This window comes from Pan paniscus, chromosome 3 (assembly GCF_029289425.2).
Source record: "Pan paniscus chromosome 3, NHGRI_mPanPan1-v2.0_pri, whole genome shotgun sequence".
Taxonomy (NCBI): Eukaryota; Metazoa; Chordata; class Mammalia; order Primates; family Hominidae; genus Pan; species Pan paniscus.
Window position 1 is genome coordinate 79,919,552 of NC_073252.2, and position 19,576 is coordinate 79,939,127.

Sequence of the window (19,576 nt, forward strand, 5' to 3'; positions counted from 1 at the left end):
TTCGGGGGTACATGTGCAGGCTTGTTTTATAGGTAAACTCGTGTCACAGGGGTTTGGTGCACAGATTATTTTCTCACCCAGGTGTTAAGCCCAGTACCCAATCGTTATTTTTTCTGCTTCTCTCCCTTTTCCCACCCGCCACTCTCAAATAGACCCCAGTGTCTGTTGTTGGAGGGGAAGACTTTTAAACTTTTGGTTATATAATAACTTAATTAGAACATCGGGAGAAACTATTTTCTTTGACCTATGAGAAAAAAATGTTGCCAATAGTGGAAAAAGATCAAGGATTTAATGTCTTTTAGATGGTAAACATCTCACTCATCCAAGACCAAGCACAACTTCCTAAAGCATTTTGGGTATAGATAGTCAATATGAACCTGGTGATCGATGTGTTTCACCCAACATATTTTGATTTTAGTTTTAGGCCATTTATTTTTTAAATTTATTTAAAGATTTTTTTGTACAAATTTATGGGGTACATGTGAAATTTTGTTACTTGTATATAATGCATATAGTGATTAAGTCAGGGTATTTAGAGTGTCCATCACCCAAGTTCAATACATTTTTGTTAAGTATAGTCTGCTATCAAACATTGAATTTATTCCTTCTGTCTTACTGTATACTTGTACCCTTCAACCCACTTATTCTTATTGGATGTTTTTACTAAGCTGACTAGTATCATGGAAAGGATGTTGGAATTCAGAAGTGTGAGGATCGAAATCCAACCACTCAGGGAAAATATCGGGAGAGCCATGGTTAATTAAAGGACTCTAAGGACCTCTCCTAGCCTGAGTGTGCTGTGCTTCTCATCATGATAAAGAAAATATACAAAGAGAACTTTTACTTAAATTGGCCCCCATTTCTTTTTTATTTATACAAGTGTTTCTTTTTTTATAGAGCATGTTTTGATGAACTTCAATCTGATTACCTAGAATATTGGCTCATTTTGGATTACGTATCAGACATAGTCTATTTAATCGATATGTTTGTACGAACAAGGACAGGTAAATATGTTCAGTTTTGAATATTTTAAAATTTCATGCTTTTATCTCTAGCATTGTAATTTGACATTTCCTAATCCAAGTATTCTTCAAAGAAAACTCACAAAAATCTGTTTTAGAGAAAAAGGCACAGGTGAAGGCAAGAGTCACGATGTATAAACTCACAGGCTTAGATGACTCCAGCTGATTCAGAGGAAGTTACCAGGCAACTTTTTGACAAGTAGATGTGGCTTTCCTCCATTATCTTGTTCATTGGTTTTGTGCCAGGCGAGAGGAATAGAGAGAGCAGAAATATTCTGCCAGCTACAGGGGGAAGCTAACAGGGAGATAATGTAAAGAGTCGTGGGGAAAAATGTCATTGTCCTCAGCAGAGCCATATTCAAAATTTTATAAGAAGGAGGAAAAATGCACTTAACTCAGCTTTGTGGTTTATGGTGAGATATTATTGACCAGAGGGGATAGCTTCTGAAGTATTTCTGTTAAGTACGTAGAAGCTAATTGTTTCTACACTCTCACATGCAAATGTAACCGTTATACACAGACTATAACCTTTTAAGAATCATTACGTAAAATTGAACATTCTCTAAATACTAGTATCCTGGAACAATGCCCTGTCATATTTGTAGCTTTGGTAGCCAGTTTAGGAGAAGGAGCAAATCCCTTTCCTAGTGTAATGTATCAGAGGGCTGAAATGCTGGGTTTAAAACACACAAGCCCGTGGTAACAGCATAGGAGGGAAGATCCCAAGTGTCTAAGGGAGCAAGAATGAGAGATGAAAATGCAGCCTCAAAGGACACTTATGCTTCACATCGAAGGGGTAAGGCAAGAATATGCAAAATAGACAGCACAGGGCAAGTACCCAAGCGTCCACGATAGGGCTGGGATTCTGACAAGACACTGGCGTGGGCTATTAGGCACATTGCTAGTGTGTTCAGGAAACCTTCCATGAACTGTGTACGGTGGGGGAAAAAAACAACAACCCATTGTATGTTACTACGCTCTCAATACAACACAATTCTGGTGACCGATATGTATATGGCGTTTCCTCTACACACCAAGCAATTCTGTAACACCAGCTGGGTTAAAATTTAACTGAATTCGGACACTAACGGGAGTTAGAACAGGCCCAACAGGTTAAGGGCTCAGTCTCCCAAGATGATCCCCCACTTCAGATGCCAATCGTAAGTCTCAGGTTGTGGCTTGTGCTTCTGACTGACCAGCTATAAATTGGAGTTCCCACAGCTCCCTTGTGGGTCTAGTAATTTGCTAGCACAACTTACAGACCATAGGAAAACACTTATGTTTACTGCGCTATTATATTAATAAAGGGTATGATAATGAATACAGATGAAGAGCCAGATGAAGAGATACATAGGGCAAAGTCGGGAAGAGTCATGAGAACAGGGGCTTTTGTCCCCATGGAACTGGGGTTTGGCACCCTCCTAGTTCATAGATGTGTTCACTAACCTGATAATGCTCCAAACCCCATAGTTCAGGGATTTTTACAGAGGTTTTATCATGGAGGCATGATGGACTATTAACTCAGTCTCCAGTGCTTCTCCCTTTCCTGGATGAAGGAGGTTGGGGTAAAAGTTCCAAGCTTCTAAACATAACTTAGTCTTTCTGGTGACCAGCCCCATCTTGGACCTCACCAAGGGCTGCTTCGTTAGACCAAAAGACACTTTTCTTTTTCTTTCTTTCCTCTTTCTTTCTTTCTCTTTCTTTCTTCTTTCTTTCTTTCTTTCTTTCTTTCTTTCTTTCTTTCTTTCTTTCTTTCTTTCTTTCTTTCTCTTTCTTTCTTTCTTTTCTTTCTTTCTTTCCCTCCCTCCCTCCATCCCTCTCTCTCTTTCTTTCTTTCAAATAATATCATAGAGACTTAAGCTGGTCTCAAACTCCTGCACTCAAGGGATCCTCCTGCCTCAGCCTTCCAAAGTGCTGGGATTACAGGTGTAAGCCACTACACCTGGCCAGAACAAAAGACATTTCTATCACCCAGGAAATATCAAGGGATAAAGAGCTCTGTTTCAGGAACTGGGGTCAAGAACCAAATACCACAACAAAAGATGGACTTAGGGCCGCGCTCAGTTGCTCATGCCTGTAATCCCAGCACTTTGGGAGGCCAAGGCAGGTGGATCACGAGGTCAGGAGATGAAGACCAGCCTGGCCAATATGGTGAAACCCTGTCTCTACTAAAAATACAAAAATTAGCTGGGCGTGGTGGCACGCGCCTGTAGTCCTAGCTACTCAGGAGGCTGAGGCAGAAGAATTGCTTGAAGCCAGAGGCGGAGGTTGCAGCAAGACGAGATTGCACCACTGCACTCCAGCCTAGGTGACAGAGCAAGACTCTGACTCAAAAAAAAAAAAAAAAATGCACTTAGTAACCATATTGCTTAGGAAATTACAAGAGTTTTAAGAGTTCTGTGCCAGGGACCAAATATATATATATCTCACAATATCACAAGAATGCTACTCATGAAAGGAATGCCTTTACCTGGATGGAGATGATAGACCTTGAGAGATTTGTACACTCTCACTTTTGCACTTACAAAATTTTTCTTTTTTTCTTTTTTTTTTTTGAGACAGGGTCTCGCTGTTGCCCAGGCTGGAATGCAGTAGTGCTATCATGGCTCACTGCAGCCTCGAACTCCCAGGCTCAAGTGATATTGGGTCTCAGCCTCCCAAAGCACTGGGATTACAGATGTGAGCTGTCTGGCCAAAATTTTACCTTTTATTTCTACAGCAGAATATTTTCTACAGCCATAGGTTTATTAGTATTTGTATTTTATTACATTGTTAAAGGCATATTTATTGAAAATGAATTTTTCTGTTGACCTCAACAAAGTTAATTGACAGTTATTCACAAAAATTCACAATGACATAAAAAGGAGAAACACTGAATTGATTTTATTTTCTATTTTAGGTTACCTAGAACAAGGGCTGCTGGTAAAGGAAGAACTTAAACTCATAAATAAATATAAATCCAACTTGCAATTTAAACTTGATGTTCTGTCACTGATACCAACTGATTTGCTATATTTTAAGTTAGGGTGGAACTATCCAGAAATTAGATTAAACAGGTTGTTACGGTTCTCTCGTATGTTTGAGTTCTTCCAGAGAACAGAAACAAGGACAAACTATCCAAACATCTTCAGGATTTCCAACCTTGTTATGTATATCGTCATCATTATCCACTGGAATGCATGTGTGTTCTACTCTATTTCTAAAGCTATTGGATTTGGAAATGATACATGGGTCTACCCTGATATTAATGATCCTGAATTTGGCCGTTTGGCTAGAAAATATGTATACAGCCTTTACTGGTCTACACTGACTTTGACTACTATTGGTGAAACACCCCCTCCCGTGAGGGATTCTGAGTATGTCTTTGTGGTGGTTGATTTCCTAATTGGAGTGTTAATTTTTGCTACCATCGTTGGTAACATAGGTTCTATGATTTCCAACATGAATGCAGCCAGAGCAGAATTTCAAGCAAGAATTGATGCTATCAAGCAATATATGCATTTTCGAAATGTAAGCAAAGATATGGAAAAGAGGGTTATTAAATGGTTTGACTACCTGTGGACCAACAAAAAAACAGTTGATGAGAAAGAAGTCTTAAAGTATCTACCTGATAAACTAAGAGCAGAAATTGCCATCAACGTTCACTTAGACACATTAAAAAAGGTACGCATTTTTGCTGATTGTGAAGCTGGTCTGTTGGTAGAGTTGGTCTTGAAATTGCAACCCCAAGTCTACAGTCCTGGAGATTATATTTGCAAGAAAGGGGATATCGGACGAGAGATGTACATTATCAAGGAAGGCAAACTCGCTGTGGTGGCAGATGATGGAGTCACTCAGTTTGTGGTATTGAGCGATGGCAGCTACTTCGGTGAGATCAGCATTCTTAACATTAAAGGGAGCAAAGCTGGCAATCGAAGAACGGCCAATATTAAAAGTATTGGCTACTCAGACCTGTTCTGTCTCTCAAAAGATGACCTCATGGAAGCTCTAACTGAGTACCCAGATGCCAAAACTATGCTGGAAGAGAAAGGGAAGCAGATTTTAATGAAAGATGGTCTACTGGATCTAAATATTGCAAATGCTGGCAGTGATCCTAAAGATCTTGAAGAGAAGGTTACTCGAATGGAGGGGTCAGTAGACCTCCTGCAAACAAGGTTTGCCCGAATCTTGGCTGAGTATGAGTCCATGCAGCAGAAACTGAAACAAAGATTAGCCAAGGTTGAGAAATTTCTGAAACCGCTTATTGACACAGAATTTTCAAGTATTGAGGGACTTGGAGCGGAAAGTGGGCCCATCGACTCTACATAGAACCGAAAAGCTGGTCATTAACAGGGACATGCCTCATGATCCTTTTGATCCTATGACTGACATCAACTAAAATTTAAAAGAAGAGGAAGACTCAGTTGGGAAATTTTTCCATGAGGAAAATGTGCTTTGGTGCAAGGTACAAGGCCCACACCCTCTCTGAGAGATACTATGATTAAAAAAGCTTTATATCTTGGGATTTTTCACAACTGATAATGTGCAAAGATATAAACTGATTAACTTGTCAGTGTCTGTATTTTCTGATTTTTTCACATATGCTCATTTTATGTAATATTCTTCATAAAAATGAATAAGTAGCCCTCACTTTCATGCCATTTCCATTGTTGAGTGAAGCGTATTTGAAGTAACTGAGAATTACCATGTACATCATATTTGGGATAACATTTTTAAAAATTAGACTGCAATAAAGTAAAATTAATTATGCAACTGTAGTGAAAATGAGTTATTTGATAATTTAGCAGGCAGTTTAGGATCTTGCAGAACTTCAGGGTCATTTTAAGGAAAATCAATCATTTTTGTAGTCTAGGACTGAGAAAGAGTGGTTGAGAGAAACTTTTTACCAATAAAGCATGATAAATCAGACTTTATGAATATATATATACACACACACATAGATATAGAGATATATTACATTGAAAATCATAAAATGTTTTAGGAATCTTTTATATTAAATTTTAATTTTTTTCTGATTATTAAGACCTGACAGCAGTGGCTATTTTTTTACTTCTCTGCCTGGCCAGCAGTAAGAAAAAGGGATAAAGTAATAATATTTCTGGATGATTAACAAGGGAAATTGTCATAATGTTAAAAAAGGCGACTTGAAATTTCTGGAGACCACCATGAGCATCACCTGGGAGCTTCTCAGAAATGCAGAATCCTGGGCTCTACCCCTACCTACTGCATCAGAATCTGCATCTTAGCAAGTGTTTCATATTCATGTTGAAGCTTGAGAAGCATGCATGTAGAGAACCAGGAAAGAGTTAATGAGAGGATGGTCCTAGAAAAGAAAAGGAAACTATCTGGCAAGTGTGTGAATGTGGAAAACATTGCTAATCAATCAGCCATCTTCTGCTGAACCCAGATGTGGCTCAAAAAATCTTTCTTAACACAGATCACTAGAAGATTTCTATCCCTATCTATAATGACATGACTAAAAATGGCTTCTTGTTAATTTGACATTTCAGATACTTAAACAGACCTTGCTTGGGGTATGCCGATGGCATATTTTATTCTATTGTACCAGTAGAATATCCATTGAACTATACATTATGTCTTTGAAGTCCTGTGTTTCATTCATCTTGGCTGTTCCTTCAATATCAGCTGGCAAGTATTTCTTCACTACAGAAATGTCTAGTCCTGGAGTGGGTGCGTTGTATATAATACCATAATGTATTTCTCTCTGACACAAGTTCTCCTTTTCCTTTCTTTTTCTTCTTGTTCTTGTTATTACTTCTTCATCTGCGTTTTGTTCTTTTTCTCTGTGCCATTTCTTGCCTGTTATAAAAACCTCTAAGACAGTGTAAAGAGGCTTACTGGCTACCCATACCAGATAGATATGGTAAGATAGGGAGAATGAGGGTTACATACCTGGCTTAGAGCTGGCTCCCAAGAAGAAGCACCCCTAATTACAGCATCCAGGACTAGGGTGAATACTTTGACTCTCATCTGGGCTAGAGATACAGCCAAGGATTCTGATTTGGTGACCCCTGGCCCAAGCTCTATAGTCTTGCTGATGCTTACATTGGACAGGTGGCTGATTCTTGGCTCAAAGTCTTGGGGTAAGGTGAATTTAGCCAACTATTCTTTTTTTCATGACTCCTCCATGTAGAGAGGAATCTGATGTGCTGAAATTGCACTGTGGGCTTTAGTTTACAGGCACCTGGGGTGCAATGCAGAGGTTCATAATTGGATTCCAGCTTCATCAGGGAGTTTTTTTAAAGACAGGAAACATATAGCTTTAGGGAAATTCATGATAAGAGTGTTGACTTGGGTACATGTGGATGCTAAAGCAGGAACTCACCTTTTAGCAACCCAGACACCAGCCGTATTCCAAGTTGATTCTAGACGCCAATTGGTCATCCAGAACTAGCATCTTAACATATGAGGACTAGAACAGGTTTGGCATAAGGACAGGAGTGAGGGTGGGGAGGTGGGTAGGATGAAATCTGAAGATCCTTAATACCTGTGTCTGAGAGGAGCTGGGACTCAGAGATGGTAGATCAGTGAGGGAATAGAAATTCAATCTCTAGTCTTGCCAATATGTCTGGTGAGTGTTTACCCTGTTCTTCTGCCAACTCTATTATAATATAGAGTTCTCATAGGAAGAGACTGCTTTAACATTTTGCATACATTAAAAAAAAAAAAAAAACCCCGTTTCCAACTTAAAATATGGTGTGATTAAGCTTCCTACCATTAGGTGGCAATGTAGGTCTACAATTATAACCTTGAAAGCCCGAAGCTGTTTAGAGATTACAAGCGGTGTAATCAGTGGTCTTTGGCAATAAAGAGTAATATTTCTCTGACACAAATATTTCCAGAAGATTTTAGTATAGCAAACTATATACTAGTTTGAACTGAAAACATAATCAAATAAAATTTAAAATTTAAATTTAATTGATAAAGTAATATGACACATTGAAGCATTTGAGTATTTCTTAATTTTAGGAAGTTCACCAAGGGAATAATAATAATTACATTACAAAAAGCTTGCTGATGTTTAAGACATGTACTAGAGATAAACAAAAGGGGACAAAATGGAGCAAATGGTGTTTATATTAAAATTAAGTTTACATTTTTATTTTTAAAAAGTCCATTGCTTTAAAAAGTCTTAAAACTACTGATTTAACAGTATTGGAAATAAGCCTACTTAGGACACTGTAAATTTAGGTAATGTTCTTCTTCGTGTTAACTGAAACTGTGTTATTGGATGCCCAGGTTTATAGACTGTTCAGAATACAAAATATGAATCAACAGGTGTGTAGACTCAAAAGAAATAGTTTGATATTCCCTAAACTAGTTTATCTCTAGGTGAAGAAGAAAGAAAGTGGGGAATTCAAGGAAAGGGAAAGGAGAATGTAGAAAGGCCTCAGAGATCATCTAGTCCATCCCTACTCATTTTACAAATACAAAAATCATGGCCAGGCAATAGTAAGATTGTTGAGAATGTAGAGTATTAGAAACTGAGTGAGAGTGGGAATTTTTTTTTTTAAACTGAGTCTCACTAAGGGAGGCAGGAGGCAGCCACATGCCTAGGCAGATAGGGGCAGGTCCCTGGTGAAACACCACCTCCAAGCTGAAGACAGTTTAAAGCCTGAAAGCCAAGCTACAAGTTAAATTCTCAGACCAGATTGAGAACTTGTCTTTCCGTTTGGCATGCTTTCCTCTGATTGATCCCCACCCTTCACCTACTTTACATATACCTACCCTTTTCTGTTGGTTTTCTACACTGTTGTGCCCACCTTTGAGTGATGTCTTCACTTTAATCTTTTTTGCATACTCACAAACCATCAGCATGCACTTCCTATTCTGAGCCCATAAAAGGCCCCAAGCTCAGCCATACTGGGGGACTTTTTCCCGCCTTTGGGTAGGGGAACCACCCCCACAACCCCACGTCCCCTCTTTGCTGAGAGCTTTCCTTTCGCTTAATAAATTCTACTCCACTCACTCTGCAGTGTCCATGTGCCTAATTCTTCCTGGTCAGGAGACAAGAACTTGGACCTACTTGGACCTACACACACATGCCACCACGCCTGGCTAACTTTTGTATTTTTAGTGGAGACGGAGTTTCACCACGTTGGCCAGGCTGGTCTCAATCGCCTGACCTCGTGGTCTGCCCACCTCATCCTCCCAATGTGCTGGGATTACAGGGGTGAGCCACTGCACCCAGCTTTTCTTTTTTTTTTTTTTAGTTAGGGTTTACTCCCCTCTCCCAGGCTGTAGTGTAGCGGCTACAATCTTGGCTCATTGCAACCTCTGCCTCCTGGGTTAAAACGATCCTCCTGCCTCAGCCTCCTGAGTAGCTGGGCCTACAGACAGGCATGTGCCATCAGGCCTGGCTACATTTTTTTTTTGAGAGGGAGCCATGCTCTGTCACCCAGGCTGGAGTGCAGTGGCATGATCTCAGCTCACTGCAACCTCTGCCTCCCAGGTTCAAGCAATTCTCCTGCCTCAGCCTCCCAAGTAGCTGGGATTACAGGCATCTGCCACCATGCTGGGTTAATTTTTGTATTTTTTGTAGAGTTGGGGTTTCACCATGTTGCCCAGGCTGGTCTTACTTAACTCCTGAGCTCAAGCGATCTGCCAGCCTCGGCCTCCTAAAGTGCTGGGATTACAGGCATGAGCCACCACACCTGGTCAGTGCTGACTTTTAAGTGTACACACAATATCACCTATACAAAATTTACAAAGAAACACAAAGCATTAAATCGTGTTTATGAATCTGCACATATGATATAGACGTTTAATATCAGCCAGGAGAATGGCAGATGACAGAAATCAGAGTAGTGCTTACTTCTGTGGGGGATGAAGGACAATGAGATGGGAGGGAGGGTGAGAAATACCTAGCACTTCAGCTGTCTGTGCTCTTTCATATCTTTTAAAACAAATGGATCCAAATGTTAAGATTTGATAAAGCTAGCTACAGATATCTGTATATTGCTCTCTATAATTTTTGGTATGTTTGAACTATTTCAAAAAAATAAAAAGAGAAGAGTTCAGTATAAATTCACACAGCTAGTTCAGTGGCAAAGCCTGGACTTTTGACCCTGGGTTCAGTGCTTACTTCACTATGACATTGGACTTGATTGCTTTCTACACAAACCAAGTTGAATGCCTTATGGGGTTCTACTTGGTGATAACATGCCTGTTATCCATATGTTTCTACTTTAAGCTGGCCAGAGTGCATGTTGAGTGAATTTGGGACAATGCTTTATAGAATTACATTTTATGTCTGTCTCTTGATTTCCTGACTGGTTAGAGATGAACGAATGCATTTTTCATCAATGTATCCCTTTGGGATTCTGAAAATAGCAATTTACCACAAAATTACTCACCAGCCTGACAATGTTCGTTCTTAAAAGAGTTGATATTGGATTTCTTGTCAGATTGCCAATTTCTCCTCTTTCCAATTAGATTCATTTTTGTTTTATCTGGGCTGAGCTTCAGCCAGTCTTGGACTTGGTCCAATGAGCTACTTGGGTTATTTCTTCAGAGAGCAGGGAGCCTGTTTACCTGGGTTTCTCACAAAGATTCCAACTTCTCCTCTTTCCAATCAGGTTCATTTTTGTTTTATCTGGGCTGAGCTTCAGACAACCTTGGACTTGGTCCAAAGAGCTGCTTGAGTTATTTCTTCAGAGAGCAGGGAGCCTGTTTCCTGGATTTGTCACAAAGACTCATGATGCCAAGGAGTGCAGGTACTTTGGTGGCACCAAAGTCCATGGTGTTCCATGATCTCCCCCAGTGGTATCATTGCTTACTCTCCTCAGAAAGAATGATAGATGAGCCACCCAGTGGCACTCAAGGGATGAACATTTGCCCACTGTTATCAGGGGGTCTCTAGGATAGGAATATAATTTTCCCCACTCATTTTAAAATTTAATAAATCACTTCCAGCTCCTCACTTTACAAAAAAACAAAACAAAACAAAACAAAAAAACCCTGATAATTAATTGATCTACATTACCAGTATTTCCATTTTTCCATTCACATGTAATTTCACAATGCCTAAAGAGGAAAAATACCGGTGGATGGGCTTTACTTAGTATGGATAAACTCCATTGGATAAATTCAGTTTGAATAAATTCCACTGGAGTACACTTAGGGTAGAATAATTCAAATTATACTTTAAAAATGATTGGCTCTAAGAAATCAAATGCAATTGAGACCTACATAAGGAGTTTTGTAGCCAGTAAGGAATTGCAAAAATATGCCAAAGAGGTTTGGTTTCATTAGAAATAACTTTTGAGAAATATTTTCTTGCATTTGTAGAAAATGACGAGGCATCTGAGCATAGATAGTTGAACGAATTTCTGCTTCGTGAACCCTGAGTATATTTTATCAGAAGGTCTAGAGAATAGTTGCCATATGTGAATAAATAGTGATGGGGAGGGGACATGGGATTCTAGTCCAGAAACACAAAGGCTAAGAGAAATATGGACCCCAGACCTGAAGTTTCCAGTTTCCAAAAGAGTCTCATGCTCAAAACACAGCCCTGAACAAAGAGCCACTGCACCTGAAGGATCCATACCATATGGACATGTGGGCGCTGCACTCTGATGACAATAACTAGAAGCATTCTCCAGTGCAGTGGCGATCACATTAGATCTTAGTGACTTTCCACTACAGTATCCAGGATGGGGGCCGGGCTGAAGAATGTCTGAGATAAGTATGTCACGATGGACAAACACTACAAGTTCCTATGGAAAGTTTACAACTTTCACTTGTGCACAAGTTTCTAGATCCTCTTTTCTACTATCTTCCACTCCACCTCCCATGTGTTATCACTTTTTCCTTCTCTATGGGATAGTCCCCATAGTGCACAATGCCTCAAATATTAATACCTGATGCTTGACCCCATTTCTGTTTCCTGTTAACACCCTTTTTCTTTGTTCTCCTTTCTTGTAAAACTATTTTGTAGCATTTGTTCTTGTAGAATTTTTTTCTTATTGTTCTTTCTTGAATCTGACAGAATTAAGACTTGCTACTGCCACTCCACTGAAACCTCTCATCAAGGTCACCAGTGACCCCTATATGGCTAAATCTAATGGTCAGTTCTCAGTCCAAGACTTATTAGACCACTTGGTAACACTTGACAGAAATGATCACTCCCTCTTTCTTGAAACACTTTCTTCACTTGGCTTTTGGTCAGTTCTCTGCCTGAACTTCCATCTCCCTTGCTTTCTCCTAATCGTCAGGTCTTTATCAAAGTATTGTGTAGCCATGATATTCACTCCATAAGTGAGCTCATATATCTTATGACACTTTATAATGTCTATATGTTGAAGACTGCCAAATTTATATCTCCACCCTCTCCTCTGAACTCCAGACTTGCATATTCAACTACATACTTGATATATTCTTTGGTGAGAACTTGATGTGCCCTAAACAGAACTCATGATATTGTCCTCAAATCCGTTCCTTCCCTAATATTCTCCATCTTAGTAAATGGCACCTACCACTTCTTCAGGTGAAAAACTTTGGGTCATCTTTTCTTGCCTCTTAGTCTCATACCTAATATCTAATCTGTCAGAAAATGTTGTCAACTCAATCTTCAAAATATAACCTGAATCTGACCGTAACTCACCTTTTCTACTCCTAGTCCAAACCACCACCTTTCACCTAAACAAGTACAGTAGCCTCTTAACAGGTCTCTTTAATTTCACTCTTGCTTCCCTTCCAGCAATGGTCCATTTCCCTGTAGTAACCACTGTGATCATTTAAAAACATTATTAGATCATGTCACTCCCTTGCTTCAGCTTGCTAAAAATTAAATAAAAAATTCCCACCATAGTCCTACCTATTAAAGGACTTTTGATTACCTCTCCAGTTTAATTGCCTACAACTCTTCTGCCTGCTCATTCTCTTTCAGTGAGATCAGCCTGCCTGCTGTTCCTGAAATACACCAAATATATTACTTTTTCTTGGTCCTTATACTTTCCATTTCCTCATCTGGGGAAATTCTTCCCCCAGTATCCAGTGGCTTATGCTGTCCCTTTATTCAGGTCTCTGTTCAAATGTCACCCTATTACAGTGGTTTCTGGAACTACCTGATTTAAATTCAAACCGTCTTCACCTTATCTGCGTGCACAGATCATAATTTGACATTATATGTTTATTATCTGTCTTCTCTACTAAAACGAAAGTTCCATGAGTACAGGTCCTTTATTTTATGTATTGCTCATTTCCAGTGCCTGGAAAGTGCCTGGGATATAATAGGGGATCAATAAACATTTCTTGATTTAATTAATAAACAGGTAAATTTTCCAACCCATCCTGGAAAGATAAAACTCAAGAGCTCAAATTAAGTTGATTGAAAGACTAGAATTACTGAAGCATTATTATTTGCACATCTGAATTTGTAAACCGGGGGTCAGACCTACTACAATTTTAATTCTAGTTGGCCATTCTACCACAAGGCCCTCCCCATCTCAAAGCATCCTATCTCTATATTAGTTTTCCTGAAAAATATTGCTTTTATGATGTTACCTCCCTTCTCTTAAACCTCATAATGGTTATCTACCATCAACATTGAGACCAAACTTTTCTACTTCTGTTTTCAAGGCCTTTGCTAACCCTATTTATCACCTTGGCTGTGGGATTCAACAGAATTTTCTCCATTCTGATCCCAAGCACGGGCTATGCTTATTTTCATATTTAAACCTTGACTCATGACATCCCTACCACTCAGAATGCCTCCTTCCATTCAAATCTCACCTTTCCCTTAATCATTTTCTTAGTTCTCAGCAACTTCATGACCTCTTTATCCTTACCTTTGTACTTTACATACAGTGAACCCTTCCCATCTCTGAGTATGTCTGTCCAGTGCCTGACAATACTGAATATCTGTTAGACTCCATTACTTATTGATTGACAAATTATTTAGCTGAGTATTTGAAAAAATGTACATTAAATATGGTGAGTGCTTAGTTTATTTTCTCTCTATTATGAAGGTTATTCTAAAAAAGTAAAATGATAGTCCAGTTTTGTTCAAATTACTTTATTTTAATGAAATTCATTTATGCAGTACTTTTTTAATCATTAAATTTGAGTATTACTAAGTAGTGCAAAAAAGGATTCAGTCCCCTAAAGTTAGGGCTGGCTAGGAAAGTCAATGTGATAATTTAATTTTTCTAATTTTCCTCTGCCCTACCCATGGCAGAACAGCTTTCTTATTTTGCCTGGTAAATTTGCACTTCATGATATTTTTTCTTTTTCCTTTTACTTTTCATTCCTGAAGTTTGGTTGGGTCATATTACTATTTCAAGTAAAATTGATATAAAATGTATACAGTGCCTGTGTCAGTCAGGGTCCAATTAACAACAAAAAGCACACATTGGGTTACATTTAATACAGAGATTTATTAAACTTCGATAAAAGAACAACTACAAGGAAACTATGGTATTCTAGACCTGGGGGGGCAGGTACACAAGGAAGGACAATAAGAGTTCAGATCTTATTGGAGAAGGTGTAGTTCAGCACACTGGATAGCAAAGACGCTTGCTGGTCTGTTCTAGTCAGAGCTGGTCTGCAGTCCTGGGCAAGTAGGAAGTAACTCTTTGGAATGCATGTAGAACACAGTAATCAGTGATAAGGGTGCGCTTGCACAGAGAGATTAGGGGCTGGGATACAGGTGAGCTGTGCCTGGATCTGCAATGGGTGGGAGTGGAGGCAGGTGCTGGGACTTGCGGGAGGAAATGTCAGTAGCAAAATGAGTGGTGGTTTAGGGCACCTGGGGTGAGCCGGAGGGCTTTGGGGCCCGTTTCCCCGTGCGAAAACTGCTCGGGAATGTTGTCGCCAGTCCAGACCGAGGCTGCAAGATCGCAGACATTCTGTGTAGCAGTCAGAAACACTGCGAGACCACGGTCCTTCTCACAGTGCCTCTTCGGCGCCCTCTACTGCAAAAACAGAACATCGTGCTCTGTGGAGATGCTGAAAGGAGTGTCAATTGTTACACAGCATATACGTAAACATGAATTGGAGCAGAGAGGCAATACATTGGTAACTGGCACAATGTTTACCTAAGTATAGATGTACTTATCAAGTATAAGTGTATTTGAGAAGTTGCGTATGAATACTTTGGCAAAAACAATCCATATTAAGACAACATGTCAGTAATGAATAAATAAATACAATGACAGTCGTCCCTTGGTATACTCTGGGGAATGGTTCCAGGATCCCCATGTATACCCAAATCCAAGCATACTCAACTCCTCCAGTTGGCCCTGTGGAACCCGCATCTTTTTGCATAGTATTTTATTAATGTATCACAATTTACTTTTCTATTCTCCTGTTGATGACATTACAGTTGCTTCTGGGTTTTGGCTATCTTGAATATACCTGCTATAAACATGAGTTTCTGTGAAGCTATGCACTCATTTCGTGTGTGTGCATAAAAAGAAGTGTAATTGCTTGGTCATAGTGCTTTAGTAGTGGGCCATGTTTAGCTTTAGTAGATGCTGCTAAACATTTTTTGAGTGTTTGAACCAATATCCATTCCTACCAGAAAGTATGAGAGTTCTAGTTTCTCCACATTCTTGCAAACAGTTGGTATTGTCAGTCTTTTTGTTTTTAGCTATTCTTGTGGATACTTTTTTAAAAAATTAAATTAAATATAAATGTACAATTGTAGTTCTCAATATTTAACCCATCTGTTCTGATAAATACAAAAACCTGTTTCTCTCAAATGCTATCTGAAATTTCAAAGTAAAAATAACAGCAATGATATTTAAAAAATTTTTTATTTCCAAAGCTTTCAGGGTACAAGTGGTTTTTTTGTTACATGGATGAATTATATAGTGGTGAATTCTGAGATTTTAGCCCACCCATGGCCAGAGTAGTGTACATTGTTATCTAATGTGTAGTTTTTTTTTATCCTCAGCCCCCTCCTATCCTCCCCCATCTGATTCTCTAAAGTCGATTGTATCACTCTGTATGTTTTTGCCTACTTGTAACTTAGCTTCCACTTATAAGTGTGAACATACAGTTTTTGGTTTTCCGTTCCTGTGTTACTTAGAGTAATGGCCTCTATCTCCATCCAAGTTTCTGCAAAAGGTATTATTTCATTCCTTTAATGGCTGAGTAGTATTCCATGGTGTATATACACCACATTTTCTTTGTCCACTCGTTAGTTGATGGGCACTTACGTTGGTTCCACATCTTTGCAATTGTGTATTGTGCTGCTGTCAACATACGTGTACAAGGGTCTTTTTCATATGATGACGTCTTTTCCTTTGGGTAGATATTTAGTAGTGGGATTGCTTGATCAAATGGTAGATCTACTTTTAGCTCTTTAAGGAATCTCCATACTGTTCCCCATAAAGGTTGTACTAATTTAAATTCCTACCAGCAGTGTGTAAGCATTCCCTTTCCCCACATCCATATAAACATCTATTGTTTTTTGATGTTTTAATAATGGCCATTCTTGCAGGAGTAGGGTGGTATCTCATTGCAGTTTTAATTTGCTTTTCCATGATGAGTGATGTTGAGCATTTTTTCATGTTTTTTGGCCATTGTAGATCATCTTTTGAGAAATGTCTATTCATGTCCTTTGCCCATTTTGTCCACTTGTTTTGTTTTTTTTTCAGAGGGAGCCTCACTTTGTTGCCCAGGCTGCAGTGCAGTGGCGCAATCTCGGCTCACTGCAACCTCTGCCTCCTGGTTTCAAGTGATGCTTAAGCCTCAGTCTCTCAGTTGTAGCTGAGACTACAGGTGTGCACCACTATACCTGGCTAATTTTTGTATTTTTAGTGGAGATGGGGGGTCTTACTATGTTGTCCAGGCTGGTCTCGAACTCCTGAGCTCAAGCGATTCGCCCACCTCAGCCTCCCAAAGTGCTGGGATTACAGATGGAGCCACCAGGCCCGGTCTTTGCCAACTTTTTAATGGGATTATTTGTTCTCTTTTTCTTGCTGATTTGTTTGAGTTCCTTGTAGATTCTGGAAACTAGTCCTTTGTTGGATGCATCTTGCAAATATTTTCTCCCCTTCTGTGGGTTGTCTGTTTACTTTGCTGATTATTTCTTTTGCTGTGCAGAAACTTTTAAATTAGGTTCCATTTACTTATCTTTGTTTTTGTTGCATTTGCTTTTGGGGTCTTAGTCATGAATTATTTCCCTAGGCCAATGTCTAGAAGAGTTTTTCCAACGTCGTCTTCTAGAATTTTTAGTTTCAGGTCTTATATTTTAGTCCTCGGTCCATCTCGAGTTGATTTTTGGATAGGATGAGAGATAGGGATCCAGTTTCATTCTTCTACATGCGGCTTTCCAGTTTTCTCAGCATCATTTATTAAATAGGGTGTCCATTTCCCAATTTATGTTTTTGTATGCTTTGTTGTAGATCAGTTGGCTGTATGTATTTGGCTTTATATCTGAATTCTCTATTCTGTTCCATTGGTCTATGCATCTACTTTTTTTTTTTTCCCAGTACCATGTTGTTTTGATATCTATAGCCTTGTAGCATACTTTGAAGTCCAGTAATAGGATGTCTCCAGATTTGTTCTTTTTGCTTAGGATTGCTTTGGCTGTTCAGGCTCTTTTTGGTTCCACATGAATTTTAGGATTGTTTTTTCTACTTCTGAGAAAAAATGATGCTGGTAGTTTGATGGGAATTGCATTGAATCTGTAGATTGCTTTGGGCAGTAGGTTCCTTTTCACAAGTTGATTATTCTAATCTATGAACATGGAATGTGTTTCCATTTGTTTATGTTGTCTATGAGGGCTTTCAGCAATGTTTCGTAGCTCTCCTTGTAGAAGCAATGGTAATTTTTGAAAATGCGTTCTCAACTTACATATGCTTCCACTTTATGATATATACTAGCTCTCCACTGCAAAAATTTACAATGATAATACAACAAATGTTTGTTTTCTCACTCAGCGAGCAAAAAAGATTATTTCTGATTCCAAAGTGATTATTGTGATTATCATTTTTAATTGTATAATATGGCAGGGGAAAAATCCTGATTATATGAGCCCTTTCCCTGTTTAGGTACTTTAAAAATAACTGGAATTTCTAGGTAAACATTAAATGCATATACACAGTCATCATTTGCCTGGTGGTTAAGAGTATAGGCCAGGAGTCACACTACCCATTTGCAATCCTAGCTCTGCTAGTATGTTGAATAAGAAATTGTTTTGATGGGGGAGTTGCTGAATAGGAACAGCTCTGTTCTACAGCTCCCAGCAAGATCAACACAGAAGGCAGGTGATTTCTGCATTTCTGCAGAAATGTGATTTCTGCATTTCCAAGTGAGGTACCTGGTTCATCTCGTTGGGACTGGTTGGAAAGTGGGTACAGCTGAAGCAGGGCGGGGCATCATCTCACCCGGGAAGCACAAGGGGTCGGGGGATTTCCCTTTCCTAGCCAAGGGAAGCCGTGAGTGACTGTACCTGTAGGAATGGTAGACTGCTGCCCAAATATTGTGCTTTTCCCACAGTCTTCGCAACCGGCAGACCAGGAGATTCCCTCCTGTGCCTGGCTCAAAGGGTCCCATGCCCACGGAGCCTCACTCGCTACTAGTGCAGCAGTCTGAGATCAACCTGGGATGCTGGAGCTTGGTGGGGGAAGGGGCATCCACCATTGCTGAGGCTTGAGTAGGCAGTTCTATGCTTACAGTGTAAACAAAGTGGCAGGGAAGCTCGAACTGGGTGGAGCCCACCGCAGCACAGCAAGGCCTACTGCCTCCCGAGATTCCACCTCTGGGGGCAGGGCATATCTGAACAAAAGGCAGCAGATAGCTCCTGCAGACTTAAACATGACTGCCTGATAGCTCTGAAGAGAGCAGTGGTTCTCCCAGCATGGCGTTCGAGATCCGATAATGGACAGAGTGCCTCCTAAAGTGGGTCCCTGACCCCATGTAGCCTGACTGAGAGACACCTCCCAGTAGGGGCCACAGACACCTCATTCAGGCAGGTGCCCCTCTGGGATGAAGCTTCCAAAGGAAGGATCAGGGAGCAATATTTGCTGTTCTGCAGCCTCCACTGGTGAAACCCAGGCAAACAGGGTCTGGAGTGGACCTCCAGCAAACTCCAATAGACCTGCAGCTGAGGGTCCTGTCTGTTAGAAGGGAAACTAACGAACAGAAAGGAATAGCATCAACATCAACAAAAAGGACATCCACACCAAAACCCCATCCGTAGGTCACCAACATCGAAGACCAAAGGTAGATTAGACCACAAAGATGGGGAGAAACCAGAGCAGAAAGGCTGAAAATTCCAAAAACCAGAATGCCTCTTCTCCTCCAAAGGAACACAACTCCTCGCCAGCAAGGAAACAAAACTGGATGGAGAATGAGTTTGACGAGTTGACAGAAGTAGGCTTCAGAAGATCAGTAATAACAAACTTCTCTGCGCTAAAGGAGCATGTTCTAACCCATCGCAAGGAAGCTAAAAACCTTGAAAAAAGATTAGAGGAATGGCTAACTAGCATAACCAGTGTAGAGAAAAGCTTAAATGACCTGATGGAGCTGAAAACCACAGTACGAGAACTGCGTGAAGCATACACAAGCTTCATGAGTCA

General features: G+C 39.8%; 1 protein-coding gene and 1 long non-coding RNA gene across 3 annotated transcripts in view; one reads left to right on the forward strand and one right to left on the reverse strand.

The window, feature by feature from the left end:
• Positions 1-10,220, forward strand: part of CNGA1 (cyclic nucleotide gated channel subunit alpha 1) — an 84,805-nt gene extending 74,585 nt beyond the window's left edge. For both annotated transcript variants that reach the window (XM_014344683.5, XM_057302101.2), the window contains 2 exons: positions 898-1,004; positions 3,922-10,220. In XM_014344683.5, the coding sequence (XP_014200169.3) occupies positions 898-1,004; positions 3,922-5,330 (1,516 nt within the window). In that variant the 3' untranslated portion in view covers positions 5,331-10,220. The remainder of the gene's footprint in view (positions 1-897; positions 1,005-3,921) is intronic.
• Positions 1-19,576, reverse strand: part of LOC130541442 (uncharacterized) — a 75,983-nt gene that overhangs the window by 48,813 nt on the left and 7,594 nt on the right. The gene's annotated exons all lie outside the window — the stretch shown is intronic.